Source organism: Apodemus sylvaticus, chromosome 12 (assembly GCF_947179515.1).
Source record: "Apodemus sylvaticus chromosome 12, mApoSyl1.1, whole genome shotgun sequence".
Lineage (NCBI taxonomy): Eukaryota > Metazoa > Chordata > Mammalia > Rodentia > Muridae > Apodemus > Apodemus sylvaticus.
Window position 1 is genome coordinate 39,654,492 of NC_067483.1, and position 16,107 is coordinate 39,670,598.

The 16,107-nt window shown below is 46.7% G+C and overlaps 1 protein-coding gene across 1 annotated transcript; it reads left to right on the top strand.

The window, feature by feature from the left end:
• The first annotated feature begins 2,749 nt into the window (after positions 1 to 2,749).
• Positions 2,750 to 10,905, top strand: Ppp1r15b (protein phosphatase 1 regulatory subunit 15B). Its single transcript, XM_052200219.1, has 2 exons — positions 2,750 to 5,100; positions 7,818 to 10,905. Exons 1-2 carry the CDS (start codon positions 3,235 to 3,237, stop codon positions 8,040 to 8,042), a joined length of 2,091 nt encoding a protein of 696 aa, XP_052056179.1. The 5' UTR covers positions 2,750 to 3,234; the 3' UTR covers positions 8,043 to 10,905.
• The last annotated feature ends 5,202 nt before the right edge of the window (positions 10,906 to 16,107 follow it).

Here is a 16,107-nt window from a genome sequence, read left to right on the forward strand (position 1 = left end):
GAAATGAACAAACAATTAGAAAGGAATTTCTCAGAGGTTACCATGACTCATTTTCTTTTGAATTTTTGGGTTTGGTTTCCGTTCGAGACAGGGTTTCTCTGTATAGCCCTGGCTGGCCTCGAACTCAGAAATTCGCCTGTCTGTGCCTTCCAGAGTGCTGGGATTAAAGGCATGCGCCACCAGCGCTTGGCTTTTTTGTTTGTTTGTTTGTTGGATTTGTTTTCTTTTTTTCCTGAGACAGAGTTTCTCCGTATAGCCCTGGCTATCCTGGAACTCACTATATAGACCAGGCTGGCCTCAAACTCAGAAATCTGTCTGCCTCCGCCTCCCAGAGTGCTGGGATTACAGGCGTGCGCCACCAATGCCTGGCTCCCATGACTCATTTTAAAACCAATTTAAGGGAACTTTCTACAGAAAACAGTTCCTTGTCATTGGATAATTGAAGAAGTTGGTACAGTTCTTTCTTTGGTGTCTGCCCTGAAGAGAACATTTCCAGGAAGGGCCTGAGCCGATTGGTTAAGCTCTATAAGTCAAGAATCAGCCTTGAAAAGGAGCAACAGCTTCAGACCTGTAAGGTCATTAAGGGCCTCAGGCAAACATTGACCTCCAAATTGAAGCGGGGAGTGTAGGTAGATATGCACCGCAAGAAAAGGTGAGGCCTTTCCTGGCCTTCTAAGGCCTGGAGGAAGGACAAGTCTAGTGCTTGAGGAGAGGAGCTGTAGAACCTCCGAGGGCTGGAGAGCATTGCCCTGGCCGCGCAGGCTGAACAGAGCCCTTCTTTATTCTGTGGGCGCTGGTAAACAATCAAAGATTGTAAAGGAGAACAAGAGCAGAAGATTAGCTAGTGCGTGTGTGTTCCTACCCTCTCGCCTAGGAACACAGCTCCTCTCCTCTCTCTTAAGAGAGAAATGGTCAGCTCAGCTTCCCCCCCCCAAAAGGACCTGAACCTGGCCTTAATCATTTGCATACTCAGATCTCCTGCTACCTTGAAAACTGACTCATCGCTGATACGGCTTTTTAAAGTTTTTAGAATTAAGGAACCAGTTACTTCCAGACATAAGTAATAAGATATTGCAGGGCTTAAACAGAAACACTTGGTTTCAGGAAAGAGCTTGTTCCTTGCTCAACAAGTCTAGAGGATCAGCTGACCCTCCCCCAGGGCAGGAACGAGCCAGTGAATTAATATGAGAATAAGAAAGTGAACTAGAGATGAGGTGGAGGAGCACGCCTTTAATCTCTGTGCTGGAGGCTGGCAGATCTAAGTGAGTTCAAGGCCAGCCTGGTCTACATAGCTAGTTCCAGACAGCCAGGGCTGCCACAAACAAACAAACAAACAAAGGCTCTGTAGAGAGACCCTACCTCAAATAGAAAATAAAAAGGGAGAAAGAAAAGGAAAGAAAGACACCAAGCTCCCAAGAGACAAATCAGCCAGTACTGGCCTTGGGGGAGGGTCAGCTGATCCTCTTGGCTTGTGCTAGGAATGAGCTCTTTCCTGGAACCAAGACTTTCCAAGGTTTACTCTCCACAATATCTTATTACTCATGTCTGGAAGCAATTGGTTTCCTCCCCCCCCCCCTTTTTTTCCTTTTTCCTTTTCTTTCTTTCTTTCCTTCTTTCTTTCTCTCTCTCTCTCTCTCTCTCTTTCTTTTCTTTCTTTCTGAGACAGGGTTTCTCTGTATAGCCCTGGCTGTCCTGGAACTCACTCTGTAGACCAGGCTGGCTTCGAACTCAGAAATCTGCCTGCCTCTGCCTCCCAAGTGCTGGGATTAAAGGCCTGCCCCACCACTGCCCAGCAGTAATCGGTTTCTTAATCCTAAAAGCTTTAGAAAAATTGTATTAGTAATGAGTCAGTTTTCATAGTAGCAGGAGATCTGAGTATGGAAATGATTAAGTTCCTGAGCCAGGAAGATTGTGGTTAGTTTGAGGCCAGCCTGGGCTACATAGTAAACTGTTTCGAACAAACTCCTTCAGTTATTACAGCAATTAAAATTAATCAGCCAATATTTTTCAGAGGACAAAAGTCACTTGTGTGTTGTCCTTCACTGAGTGCTATACTCCGTGGTTCTCGTTACTGAGGAAATAAATGAATTTGCTTTTTCTTAGAAGCTGAGTTAACAGTTATGGATACTTGTGCCACCTGTGACTTCAGCTTGCCAGTACCACGTCTTTCCTTTCTGAGGGGGGGGGGGATGTAGTTTATCGAATGGACGCTGAAAGATGTCCCAATGAGACCACAGGCAATGCTAGAGACTCAGAAATCCTAAAGGAGAGGGGACAGGAATGCGTGAGTGATTCAGTTTTCACCATTATTATTCACTAGGGGTGATCTGTGTCTTAGCACCAGGCAAGTTGGTTATAAACCACTGCTCACCATCATTTAACTCCTGTCTTCTTAAGCCCTTAATACGTATACGTATTAAAAGACCGATATACGCATCAGATAAGAAGATAAGCTGCCTAATATATCCGACCCATAAAAAAAGGGCAAGGGAGAATTCTCAGGTTCTCTTGAAACCCACTCGCCTCCCTGAGCCCTTCCCTTTAGCCCAGAGGGTGGAACGCGGAGTCTCCTAGGAGACCAGAACGATCTGACTGCGCATGCGTTCATTTTAGGTCCGGCTGATGCAACCTGCCGCGTGCGAGCCTGCTCTACCCTGAGTAAGGAAGCCGACAGGGACCACAGAAGCGACCAATCAGCGGCCACGCACTAGGGTGAGGCAAGTCCGCCTCTCGGGAGGTGAGGGTGGGGTCCAGCAAATGACGTTAGGCGCCGCTGGGCTGTCGGAGTAGACGACCTCAGTTCTCCGTCTAGTCCTGCAGCTTCCGGGTGTGCGGCTGCGGCCATTTTGAGCTTCGCTTCTTTGCGCTCTCGCCCTCCGCCCAGACCTTCCGTCTTTGCCTTTCGCGCCTCCTTGCGGGCCGCGGTCTCCGGAAACGCCGCCGCTTGTGGGGTCTTCTCTATGGTGGAGCAGTCACACAGACACTAGGACGTCTCCTTCCCCAGCCGGGATGGACGTAGCCGCGGTTGCCACCGCTTGCGCGAGCCCCCGGGCCGTACGGTACGCCGCTCGCTGCGCAAGCCGCCGCTCTCTCGGCCTCCTCTGCCGGCGCGGGAATCGGACTGCAGGACCCACTCCGTGGCTGGGCAAGGCTGAGACTGTGTAGGTCTCGGATCCTGCCCGCCCTGACGCCGCTGAGCTCCGTACTCCTGCCCGCCCGAGAAGCTGCCAAGGAATGGAGATGGAGACGGGAACACACAGGGCCCGGAAGCGGCCTGTCCCTCGGATGGGCTCCTGGTTCCGGTTGCCCTTCCTTCGGCGATCGCAAGCCGGCTCTTCCGAGTTCCCGACGCCTTCCTCTCGACAAAATCCCGGGGACTCCTCCCTGCCCGAGCCTCGGACCAGGTATTGGACCAAATTGCTTTCCCAGCTCCTTGCTCTGCTCCCTAGCTTGCTCCAAAAGCTGCTTCTTTGGAGTCAGCTTTTCGGTGGCATGATTCCGACCAGATGGCTAGATTTTGCAGCAAGTTACGGCGCCCTGAGAGCTTTGAGAGGACGGGAGGAATCTGCCGCTCCCACAGTGCAGAAGTCTTTGAGTTCACTGCGGCTAGACTCTTCGGAAGACTTGGTTGTCAGTTCTCTTGATTGGGTAGAGGAGGGACTCCAGTGGCAGTCCTCAGACCTGGAGTTGAAACTCAAGGCCCAGGAAAAAGCTTTAGACTCTACTGCGCACACTTTCCTCCTGGAGCAGCAGCTGTGGGGAGTGGAGCTGCTGCCCAGTAGTTTTCAAGTCGGTCTAGTCTCCCCCCGAGAACTTGGCTCTTCTGGGCCTCTAAGCACTCAGAACTTAGGCAATTTCAAGGTAGTTTCCTATCTCCTGAACCCTTCCTACCTGGACTGCTTTCCCCAGTTAGAGCTGCGCTGTCAGAACAGCGTTGGAGCTGGCCAACTTGTGGATTTCCGGACACTACCTCCAGAGGGCTGCTACCTCTCTGAAGACGGTTGTCACCCTCAGCCGTTGCGTGCAGAGATGTCGGCCACCGCTTGGCGAAGGTGTCCGCCTCTCTCTACCACCGAAGGCCTGCCGGAAATCCACCACCTTCGGATGAAACGGCTAGAATTCCTTCAGGCTAACAAAGGGCCAGAGTTACCCACCCCAGACCAAGATAATGGCTATCATAGTCTGGAGGAGGAACACAGCCTTCTCCGGATGGGCCCACAGCATTGCACCGATAACCCAGCACAGGCGGTGTCCCCTGCTGGAGCCATCCCGGAGCCCACTGAGAAAAAAATAGAATTGGTGATTCAAGAAGTTTCACAGAGCCCCCAGGGAAGCAGTCTGTCTTGCGAGTTACCTGTGGAAAAAGAATGTGAAGAGGACCACACTAATGTAGTTGACTACTCAGATATAGTAGATAACCTTCCTGTTTCTACCAGACCAGTTTGTAGCAACAAACTGATAGATTATATTTTGGGGGGCGCCTCCAGTGACTTGGAAAGCAGCTCTGAGTCTGAAAGTGAGGACTGGGATGAGGAACCTGAGGATGATGGATTTGATAGCGATGGCTCCCTGTCTGAATCAGACGTGGAGCAGGACTCCGAAGGGCTTCACCTTTGGAACTCTTTCTACAGTGTAGATCCTTACAACCCCCAAAACTTTACAGCCACAATTCAGACTGCTGCCCGAATTGCCCCCAGAGACCCATCTGATTCGGGGAAGTCCTGGCCTGCCAACTCTGATGTAGAGAGTTCTGGAGAGGGACCCCTCCCAGAGACCCCTGACCATAGTTCTGGGGAGGAGGAGGACTGGGAGTCCAGTGCAGACGAAGCCGAGAACCTTAGACTGTGGAACTCTTTCTGTAATTCTGAGGACCCCTACAACCTCTTAAATTTTAAGGCTCCTTTTCAAACATCAGGGGAGAACTGGAAAAGCTGTCAGGACTCAAAGGCATCTTCTGAGGCCACGGTGACCTTTTCTGGGCATCATACCTTACTTTCTTGCAAGGCACAACTGTTAGAGAGCCAAGAAGATAATTGTCCAAGCTGTGGGCTGGGTGAGGCTCTTTCTGGAGAAAGAGACACCCATATCAAGAGAAAAAAGGTTTGTTTCTTTTTACATGACTAATAATTTGCTGTATTTTGATATGGTTACTATAGCAGCATGACTTCCTGTGGAGGCACAGTTGTGCATATTTTTGAGGAAGGCCTCTGAGCTCATATGCTTGACTTGAGAAATACTCAAGTGTGGCCCTTCTTCCCAATGTAGAGAAATGTTCTTACCCAGATGGAAGATGCCAATATCAGATGTTAACGGTGTCATTTTGGCTGGTGGAACATGAAGGTTAGAAATAGTTTTGCACGTATTTTATTTGGGAGTATGTAATGTTTTATTTTCCTGGCGACGGTGTTTTTATTCCTGTCCATTGGAATCCAGAGGAATAATACTATCAAGTAGCAAATTAGGTTTGTCTCCTTTGCCCCAAAGGAGTTATTGTGGTGTGTGCCTGTAATCCCAGCAGAAGCAGATGGGTTTTTTGGAGTTTTGCAGTCTAGCCTGGTCTACCTAGGGAGTTCCAAACTAACCAAAGATACATGAGTGGGACCTTATCTCAGAAGGGGGCGTCTGGCTTTCCTGTAGCCAGTTGTGTCTCAAGCTGGCCAGAACTTCCAGCCCAGTTTGTTTTTTTAGATCTCATTGTGTAACACAAGACCTCACTATGAAGTCCAGGCTGGCCTTTGAGCCTTCTGTCTCAGCTTCACAAGTGCAGGGACAGTTGTGAGCCTGCAGGCTTGGTTAAAACCTCATTGCAGTCCTTTCATTGTGTCGGTGGATTTACCTCATGTTCGCAGTCATTGGAGTTGCGATGTCTTCTGTTGTTGAGAGTCTCTTTAGTTTTAGACTTTCATTGGAAAGAGAAAGCAGGAGTGAGTTATCCTTGAACTCCTGTAGCTCCATGCCTGTGGAATGGACTGTGAGTGAGCTCCTGCGTCCGAAGGGCCCAGCTTTCTAGAAACTATTCTTGGGACATCTAAATGGTAGTAATCTTATGTCTTGCCTGTAGAGGCATAAGTCATGCTAAAAAATAAATTTTAGAATGGTGTAATGAGAGAGCCTCTATATCTCCTTGCTTAACTTTACAAATGTATTATTTATAATGAGGTTTGGTCAGCTTTCCTTATCCTCTTCAGAATACCCAAACTGCCATTAGGGAAGAGACAGGAGACAGTGGAGTAGTGGCACATATACTTGCCTCTGGAGACCACTCTGCCCTGCCCTGCCCTGCCCTGCCCTGCCCTGCCCTACCCTGCCCTACCCTAGGTTAGGGTCAGATGGAGGTGGGCGGGATAGGGCAGTCAGAGTAGACTTAAGGGGCGCTCTCACACCCCTGATCTGCTACCTTACCCAATGGGAGCACTAAGATCTGCTGTAGAAGAGTCGCAAGACTTGTGTTGCTGGGGTTGAAATTGTGGACCTGTTGTATATTAAGCATTCACCCTGCCACTAAGCTAGCTACCCACCAGCCCAAGTTAGCAGAACACAAGTGAGTAAATCATCCATTTCCATGCCTTTGAATGGCTGAGGTCAATCTCATATCTCAGTTTAGTTTAAGAAGACTGACTGTGAACTAGAACCAAAACTAGAGATTGTGTCTAGCTAGCTATGACAGTTATTTCACAGCCCTTGGCTATGCCATTCTTGTTTGTTTTTTGATTTTTCGAGACAGGGTTTCTCTGTGTAGCCCTGGCTGTCCTGGAACTCACTCTGCAGACCAGGCTGGCCTCGAACTCAGAAATCCGCCTGCCTCTGCCTCCCAGAGTGCTGGGATTAAAGGCGTGCGCCATCACCGCCTGACTCCTGCCATTCTTTAATTCTGTGGGAATAATGAGTAGTGTCCAGTTTTAGAGGGAGGCTTAGAGATCGTGGAGCGTGAAATACTTTGTGTTCTGACAGAGCAGATTGTAGACTTTGGAATCCTGGTTATAGCACTTAGATGGATGCCGTGGGATTCCAGCTGCTCTCTGGTATCCTTGTCTGTACAGCGGGGAGAATACCGGCTCATAGCTCATCGGGTCTGCATGGGGCTCAAATGAGGACATCTATAAAATTCTTTGAAAAAAGCTTGCCATTTGGTACACAGTATAAAAGTGCTTATTTTTATTTATCTTAGTGACTGGGTAACCACTAGACTGCAATATCTAGTAAGGTGTTACATGTCTGCTAATTGTCCTCGGGGGCATTCCTCAGCCTGATGTAAAGGGAAGGAAAGCTGTAGGCCTCGGTGGGATTAGCTGATGTAACTATTAAACATGCTTTAGAGTAACTATTTACTTTTGGAGGTTTTTTTTTGTTTAAGACAGGATCTCATATAAAGCATTTGGCTTCAGACTTCTGATTGTCCCACTTCAGCCTGGGGTTATGGGCGGGGCCTTGCCTTATTAAGGTTGTCTCTGAGTACTTTGTCATTGCTGGGAAAGAAATCTTTTTTTTTTTTTTTCTTTTGGATTTTGCTTATTTTTTGAGATAGGGTTTCTCTGTCTAGCCCTGGCTGTCCTGGAACTCACTCTGTAGACCAGGCTGGCCTTGAATTCAGAAATCTGCCTGCCTCTGCCTCCCAGAGTGCTGGGATTACAGGCGTGCGCCACCACTGCCCGGCTGCTGGGAAAGAATTCTGTATTAAAGGCTAGCAGACATAACAAGCAAACTGGGAAACAGTGTTCCCATCTAACTTCTGTGGTGTGCACAGAGACACCTTTTGGTGTCAGTGTGGTGTTAATTCTAAGATCCCAGAGTTATTAACATTGGTTTTGTCCTTCTAGGTAACCTTCCTTGAAGAAGTTACTGAGTATTATATAAGTGGTGATGAGGATCGCAAAGGACCATGGGAAGAATTTGCAAGAGATGGATGCAGGTTCCAGAAACGAATTCAAGAAACAGAAGTTGCCATTGGCTACTGCTTGACGTTTGAGCACAGAGAAAGAATGTTTAGCAGACTGCAGGAGCATGTGTCAAAGGACTTACTGTTTGTTGTACAGCAATGTTAAGACGAGTGAACAGCCTGTAGCCCTCGCCTGCTCTGTCTCTTACTTGAGAGGTTTCTTTTTAAAAACAAACACTGGCAGCTGTCCTCGGACATGTTTTCAAAGAAACAGCTTGTATCTAGTGATGTAGTTTAATTATTTTGGGTTATTGTGTCACTTTAGAAACACCAACTCCGATAATGAAGGATCTCTAATCATTAATCCTCTTTTCCTATTTGGATGTGGATTTTGTCTTTTTGAGAGGGTCTCACTGCATAATTCTGGTTGGCCTAGGTCTATGTATGTAGACCAGGTTAGCCTTGAAATTACTATCTTCTTGCTTGTTTTCTGTGCCACGGTACCCAGCTGAAGTGTTTTTAAATATCTTCTGCTTACCTGGGGTGATAATTTGATTTTGCACTTTAAAAACGTTTCTTTTGGAGGCAGAAGCCTGTCTAGTTTCCATACAAGCTCCAGGCCAGCTAGGGCTATGTGGGGAGACCCAGTCTGAGAGGACAAACAGCAAAACGAAACTGTCAGGCTACTGTGGAGAATGAGGCAGGAGGGTAGAAAGTTCTAAGTCTGCCTGGAACTCTGAACTCAGAATGAACTCAAGGCCAGTGTGGGGAGTTTATTTAGCAAGACCTCTTTATTTAAAAAAAAAAAAAGAGGCTGGGGATATAGCTCAGTAACAGAGGGCTCCTGCCTAAGACTGCAAGGCCCTGGGTTCAGTTCCCAGTACTGCAAAGAGAAAGAAAAAAATATTGTCTCAGATAACTAAGGTTTAGGCCTCATTCAGTTCTAACTCCAGCTATGTACACTTATCTGAAAACTTTGGGTTTTTTTGTGCTTTTTCTCTTCTAAACTTAATGGGCGTTATGATTTTGTTTTTGTGTGTTTTTATGTCTGTTATATTTCGAGGTGGGGATTGAGGCAGGGTCCCACTGTGGCCGTCTTCCTGCTTCAGGAAGGAACTATGTGTTGAACTATGCTTGTGTTTTTGGTTTGCTTGTGTTTAGTGTTTTTTGTTTTACTTGCATAGATTTGACCTATTTAAGGCTAAAACCTGTTGTTACCAACCTGACATTCTCTTCGGCAGTGGATTCTCTCCCTCTTTTTTTAGAGACAGTCCTGCGTAGTCTAGGCTGGCCTTGAACTCATTACTTAGCCAAGGATGACTTTGAAAGATCCTCTTGTCCTCTTGTTTGGATTGCACATGGCATGTGTCGTACATGCAGATTTTTTTCTGTATCTAGGTATATTTATTTCCAAGGACTGCTGCAGACCCACAAGGGCAGTACCTTCCTGACTGGGAAAGCCGGGTTGGTTTACTTTTTAGAGACACAGCCCCCAATGCCCAGCTAGTCTGCCAAACTTTAACATCTAGTATATTTGGTTTCTGTGCAAACTGGCCATTCGGAAGGTGTTCTAGTTCCAGTTGAATGTGACTCTTTGTAGCTTTCAAGAATGGGTAGAAATTGTAAAGCACTCTAGGAAGTAATCATTGCATTGTTGACATTTTTTTTCTTTAACTTAGAATTCTAGAATTTTTCTAGGAGGTCTATGGGAGACATCTCAGAAATAATAAAGTTTTGTTGTATGTATCTTAAAACCAGTGTTAGCTATACCCTGCCTCAGCACTGGCACTTTTCAAACCTGTCTTGGTAACACTGTGAACTTGGATCGTACAGTTCTGAGTTTTCAAGTGTGAAATGTCAAATACAAAGGTCAATATCCAGGCTTGTTGTGTTCTGCCTTATATAGAGAAGCAAAGCAGGAAACATAGATAGAGCAGCCAGAAAGTCTCAGTGTCCGCCCCAAAGCTTGCTTTTGATTGGTGTGTTGATTAGGTACACTTGGTTTGTTTAGTTAGCTTCAATTGTTGTGCATGGGCTAGGTTGAGGTAATGAGTGACCAACTCTTTAGTGGTTACATGCACAATAGAGAGAATTGGTTATGGAGATGAGCTTTCCAGAAGAACGGGCAGGGTAACTACCTCAGTTTATAATCTCTCTGGTTATTTCCGTTTGATGTGCTCCAAGGTCTGCCTGAGTGGTGACATTGGTCATCCACACACAGTATAAGAGTGCAGCACCAGAAACGCTGGTCTTGTTTTTGAGAACCCTCATTTCTGTGTATTTTGTGTACCCGCCTTTAGTGGACTCCAGAGTGCATTGCAGAGTCTGGAATAGTGCTGTGGCCATGGGCTAGAGAAGCTGTGTTGTTTGGAAAGCAGGCATGTTGACTTTAGGAAGAAAAACTGACAGTGTGTAGACATTTCCTTTAAAACCAGACTGCAGCTTAACAACACTTGATTTCAGGCCATGAGGTGGTTGTTATGCTTTTGAGACCCAGCACCTGTATATTTGCAAGAACAGGAATAGGTCATCTGTGCATTCATGGGGTGTTTGAGATGTTTGAAAGTTTCCGATTACACCTTCACTATCAAATGAATAAATGACTGGTTAAAATAATCATGCCTGCAGACATGGCCAGATGGTGGCAAGGGCAGAAGGAGAAAAACAAAATGTCATTGTCATCCCAGTCCCTTGAACACCTCCAAGGCCAGGCAGGCATAGTGGCCCTAGCTGAATAATTTACACATTCAAAGCCTTGCAGTGGTGCTGTAGACCTGTGTAGCATGTGAGGCTCTGTACAGGTGGGGACCCACACTTCTGAGTACGGAAATGTGGCAACCCTTTAACTTGAAATTAATACCGTCAGATTTTATTTTTTATAATTTAAGAAAGGTAGAGTTGGGGAATGAGATTTTTGAGTTGGCTTCTTCAAATCAGTCATTTTACATGTAACTAGTGGAGATTTTATAGCTCAGATTATATTTGTATATAACTAATCTGTAAATTGTAATAAAATATATTTGCAATTATGTGCTTGTTAAATGCTATGTGACTATGTATTTTATGTTGGTTTTAGTATTATGGTATAGGATTTTCAGACTTAGATCAGTTTTGTAGAATCTGGTTTTCTCAGTGGCTTCCCGCCTAATTGAGGGGAAGAATGGGGAGAGATGCAGTCGAAAGCTACTGCCTCAGTAATAGGACAAGACAGGTTGGATTTTAGAGTGTGAGTTGGGTTTTTTTTTTTTTCCTCGAGACAGGGTTTCTCTGTGTAGCCCTGGCCATCCTGGAACTCACTCTGTAGACCAGGCTGGCCTCGAACTCAGAAATCCTCCTGCCTCTGCCTCCCAAGTGCTAGGATTAAAGGCGTGCGCCACCACCGCCGGGCTTCCCTTCCCCTTCTGTCTTGTTCAGAGCTATGGGGTCCTTCCAAGTTCCTGGTGACCCTGAAGGTAAGAAAGTCATCAAATCCCCAGGAGCTAGAGTATGTATGTGGGTGTTTTATCTGCATGTCAGAAGAGGTCGTCAGGTCACATGAGACTACACCTATGTGAGCCTCCGTGTTGGTGTTGGGAATTGAACTCAGGACCTCTAAAAGAGCACCCAGTGCTCTTAACTGCTGAGCCATCTCTCTAGCACCCCCAGAATTTTCGAGAGGTTGGACAAGGACTCTACCTCTAAGCCACATCCTCACTCAGTTGTTTTTTTTTTGTTGTTTTTTTTTTTTAAACAAAATGAAAAGGAAGCTTTGTGTGTGTGTGTATGGCCAGCGGATCTTCGGAGCTGGAGTTAACGGGAGGTTGCAAGCTGCAGTGAGTGCTAGGAACTCAACTCCAGTGCTCTGCCAGAGTAGAGGTGCTTAAACTGTTGAGCCATTTCAAGCAACTATTTAATGCTGGTCTCGCCCATTGTGACTGTTCAGTAAGTTAGGCCATGTGTGGTCTGAGTAACTTCTCTCTTCTACCTATAGTAGCTCTGGAGAGAAGACCCAGGGGGTCATGCTTACCTGGCAGGGCTTTACACCCGAGCCGTCTTCCTGGCTCACCATGCTTATTTTTATTTTTAATTTTCTTTTAGTATTTTATGTATATGAATACTCTTCATGCACAGCAGAAGAGGGCACTAGATCTCATAGCCACCATGTGGTTTCTGGGAATTGACCTCTGGAAGAGCAGCCAGTGCTCTTAACTGCTGAGCCATCTCTCCAGCCCCCATCTTTATTTTTCAAGATAATGGGTCTGGACCCCTGCCTGTGCTCTCCAGGTTGTGGGATCGCAGGCAAGCCACCCCCAGCACACATGCCACTGATGTTCCGTGTAGAGAGAAAGGGTCTTGTGTCTCCTTGGTAACGGTACCATGCTGGCAAGGCTGCTTAGCCTTTCAGGCCTAGTGAACGCCCATGTCTGCTCCCCAGCATCCTGGCCCCAGGGCTAAAGTCAAGGTCATGGTTTTCATGTAGGTTCTGTGGACCTGAACTCAGGTCTTCATGCTTGTGCTGTAGGTGTCTAAAAAACTGAGCCATCTCCAGAAATGAGGGGCAGCAGAGATGGCTCAGCAGTTAAGAGCACAGGCTGCTCTTCCAGAGGACCTGAGTTCAATTCCTAGCACCCAAGTGGAGCTCCAGTTCTAGGGGACCCAGTGCAACCTCTTCTGGCCTCTGTAACCATCAGGCATGAATGTGCGCAGACAAAACACAGGTATCTTCTTCCCTTTATTGTTGACCTTAAAAGATGAGAATGTCACAAGTTCCCCATCCTACCTCAGCCTCCCAGGTATTGGGCTCACAGTACTGTTTGCCTTCTATTTGGTTTTTCAAGACAGGGTTTCTCTGTGTAGCCCTGGCTATCCTGGAACTCACTCTGTAGACCAGGCTGGCCTCGAACTCAGAAATCCGCTAGTCTCTGCCTCCCAAGTGCTGGGATTAAAGGTGCGTGCCACCACTGCCTGGCATAATTATTTTCTATGCATTGGTGTTTTGCCTGCATATATCTCTGTCAGCGTGAGGGTGTTTGATCCCCGGGAACTGGAGTTACAGACAGTTGTGAGAGGCCATGTGGATGCTGGGAGTTGAATCCAGGCCCTCTGGAAGATCAGCCAGTGTTTTTTGCTTTTTGTTTGTTTTGTTTTTTGAGACAGGGTTTCTCTGTGTAGCCCTGCCTGTCCTGGAACTCACTCTGTAGACCAGGCTGACCTGAAACTCAGAGATCCACCTGCCTCTGCCTCCCAGAGTGCTGGGAATAAAGGTGTGCGCCACCACTGCCCACAGCCAGTGTTCTTAACCACAGAGCAGTCCAGCTCCTTGATTTGCTTTCTAACACCATGACCAAAGCAGCTTGGGAGAAAGGGTTTCCTAGGCATGCACTTCCACATCATTGTCTCACTGAGGGAAGTCTGGGCACGAACCTGGAGGCAGGCACTGAAGCAGACACCACTAAAGAACATGGACTACTGGCTTGTTCCGCATGGCTTGCTCGGTTTAGCTTTCCTTCCTTCCTTCCTTCCTTCCTTCCTTCCTTCCTTCCTTCCTTCCTTCCTTCCTTCCTTCCTTCCTTCCTTCCTTCCTTCCTTCCTTCCCTCCCTCCCTCCCTCCCTCCCTCCCTCCCTTCTTTCTCTCTTCCTTTCTTTCTCTCTTTCTGGTGTTTCAAGACAGGGTTTCTCTGTATAGCCCTGGCTGTCCTGGAACTCACTCTGTAGACCAGGCTGGCCTCAAACTCAGAAATCCGCCTGTCTCTGCCTCCCAAGTGCTGGGATTAAAGGTGTGCGCCACTGCTGCCCAACCCAGTCTGCTTTTTTTTTTTTTTTTTTTTTTTTTTAGATTTATTTACTTATTATATATAAGTACACTGTAGCTGTCTTCAGACACCCCAGAAGAGGGAGTCAGATCTTGTTAAGGATGGTTGTGAGCCACCATGTGGTTGCTGGGATTTGAACTCAGGACCTTCAGAAGAGTAGTCAGTGCTCTTAACCACTGAGCCATCTCTCCAGCCCCCAGTTGGCTTTCTTATGAGACCCAGGACCACCTTCCCAGGATTTAAGAATTAAAGTATAATAAATAAATATGTTAATAATCAATCATGAAAATGTACCACAGACCTGCCTCCAGGCCATCCAGTGGGGGCATTTTCCCGGGTGAGAAACTTCTTTCCAGATGACTAGCTTGTGTCAAGTTGCCAAAACAATGAGCCAGGACACTAAGCCACCATGCCTGGTGACATTTTCACTACTATTTTCTAGATTTTGGCACTCTGGGCCTGAATGACCTGCAGAAGTATCCAGAAGGTGTTCAGGATTAACAGATCCTGTAACGGGCTGCTGTTGACTTCTTAACGGAGCTCAGGCCAAAACCGAAGACGTTCCAGAAGAATTTTTTTTGTGGGTTTTGTTTGTTTGTTTGTTTGATTTTGGTTTTTTTGAGACGGGGTTTCTCTGTGTCGCCCTGGCTGTCCTGGAACGCACTCTGTAGACCGGGCTGGCCTCGAACTCAGAAATCCGCCTGCCTCTGCCTCCCAAGTGCTGGGATCACAGGTGTGCGCCACCACCGCCCAGCTCAGAAGAATTTTTAAAAAGACTTATAGGGATATATATTCTATAGATCTTTTTTGAGGCACCAGGCTAGCAGGACAGCAGAGTGAGTTCCAGGACAGCCAGGTGTACACAGAGAAACCCTGTTTGCGGGGTGTGTGTGTTGGGTGTGTGTGTATGGTGGGGAGACAGGGAGGAAGGAAGCTTCCCATTTGATTATGAGTGCTTTTATCGGCCCCTAAGTACCTCCAGTCACGGGGGATTTGGTGCGCCCTCTTGTGGCCTCTGAGGGTGCTGCATGCATGCAGTACACAGGTGCAGGCAGAACATGTACACACATAAAAATAAAATCAACTTTTCAGAAGACAAATACTCTTTGAATACAGGGTCTGGAACTTAATATATAGACCCAAGGCCCTTTTTTTTTTAAAGAAAGACAAAATCTCACTCAGTAACACTAATTGCCCAGGAACTTAACTATGTTGACCAGGCTAGCCTCAAATTCAGAGACCCTTTGCCTCCTGTGTGCTGCGTGGATATCTTTTCTGCATGTATATCTGTGCATATTGTGTGTAGTACCTGAGAAGGCCAAAAGAGGGAGTCAGATCCTTCCTGGAACTGGAGTTACAGATGGTTGTTAGCTGCCAGGTGGGAGCTGAGAATCGAACCCAGGTCCTCCGGAAGAACCCAGTTCTCTTAACCCAGGAGCCAACTCTGCAGCTTTGGTTTTGCTTTTGAGACAGTTTCTTGATGTGTAGTGGGGCTTTAGACTTGGATCACGACAAGACCAGGCTGGTCTCAGACTTACAGAGAGATCTACCTGCCTCTGCCCGGCATACGCTGAGAGTAAAGGCATGAGCTACTATGCCTTGCCAGTTTTGTTTTTGTTTTAAGCAAATTTCAAAAAACCAGGCCTGGTGGCTCATGCCTATTGTCACAGCACAGGGAAGCTGGGATGGGGAAGACTACTGAAGTCACTGCAGTCAAAACAATCAAAGCAACATCTCTCTCTCTCTCTCTCTCTCTCTCTCTCTCTCTCTCTCACACACACACACACACACATACACACATCAGGATAAAATTACCTTCTGGCTCTCAAATATCATCTTTAAGAGACACTTGATAACTTTATTCTCCACCCCTTGCCTTCCTTCTCATATTACCAATTAAAATTACAGCTTTCTCTGACCTCATCTTGTCAACATTTTTAGTTGTTTCTTGGCTATTCCCCCACCTATTGGCAAACTTCTTGAGAGTAGTGATTGTGTGAACTGGGGGCTTCTAGTCGTCAATAATTACGTGTTGAATGTGTTTCTTGTCCTAATGTCACCTCTCATCTAGCCCTTACTGCAGTTTGTTCGATACAGCAATGTCTGTTTAGAATCATACAGGCTACGACTGGGGATGGAAATAGATATAGAACTTAAAGGTCCTTGGAGAAAAGCTACAGTAAAGTTTAATTTGTAGAATGTAATTATAAAATTCAGTGTGGCTAGGGACACCACATCAATTAATTCAAATGTCACTAATAGGGTCCCTGTTAATTTATGAATTCAAACGTGAACAAATCAGTGGGGGGCCTTTCTTTTCCAGAATTAATACAATGTCCGACCCTGTATCACACTGGAGGCTTGTCCCATTGACTTTGCATTCCCAGCAATGCCCTGCTGAATCCACCAGGTGGCGCTGACTCACCAGGTCAGAGTGTC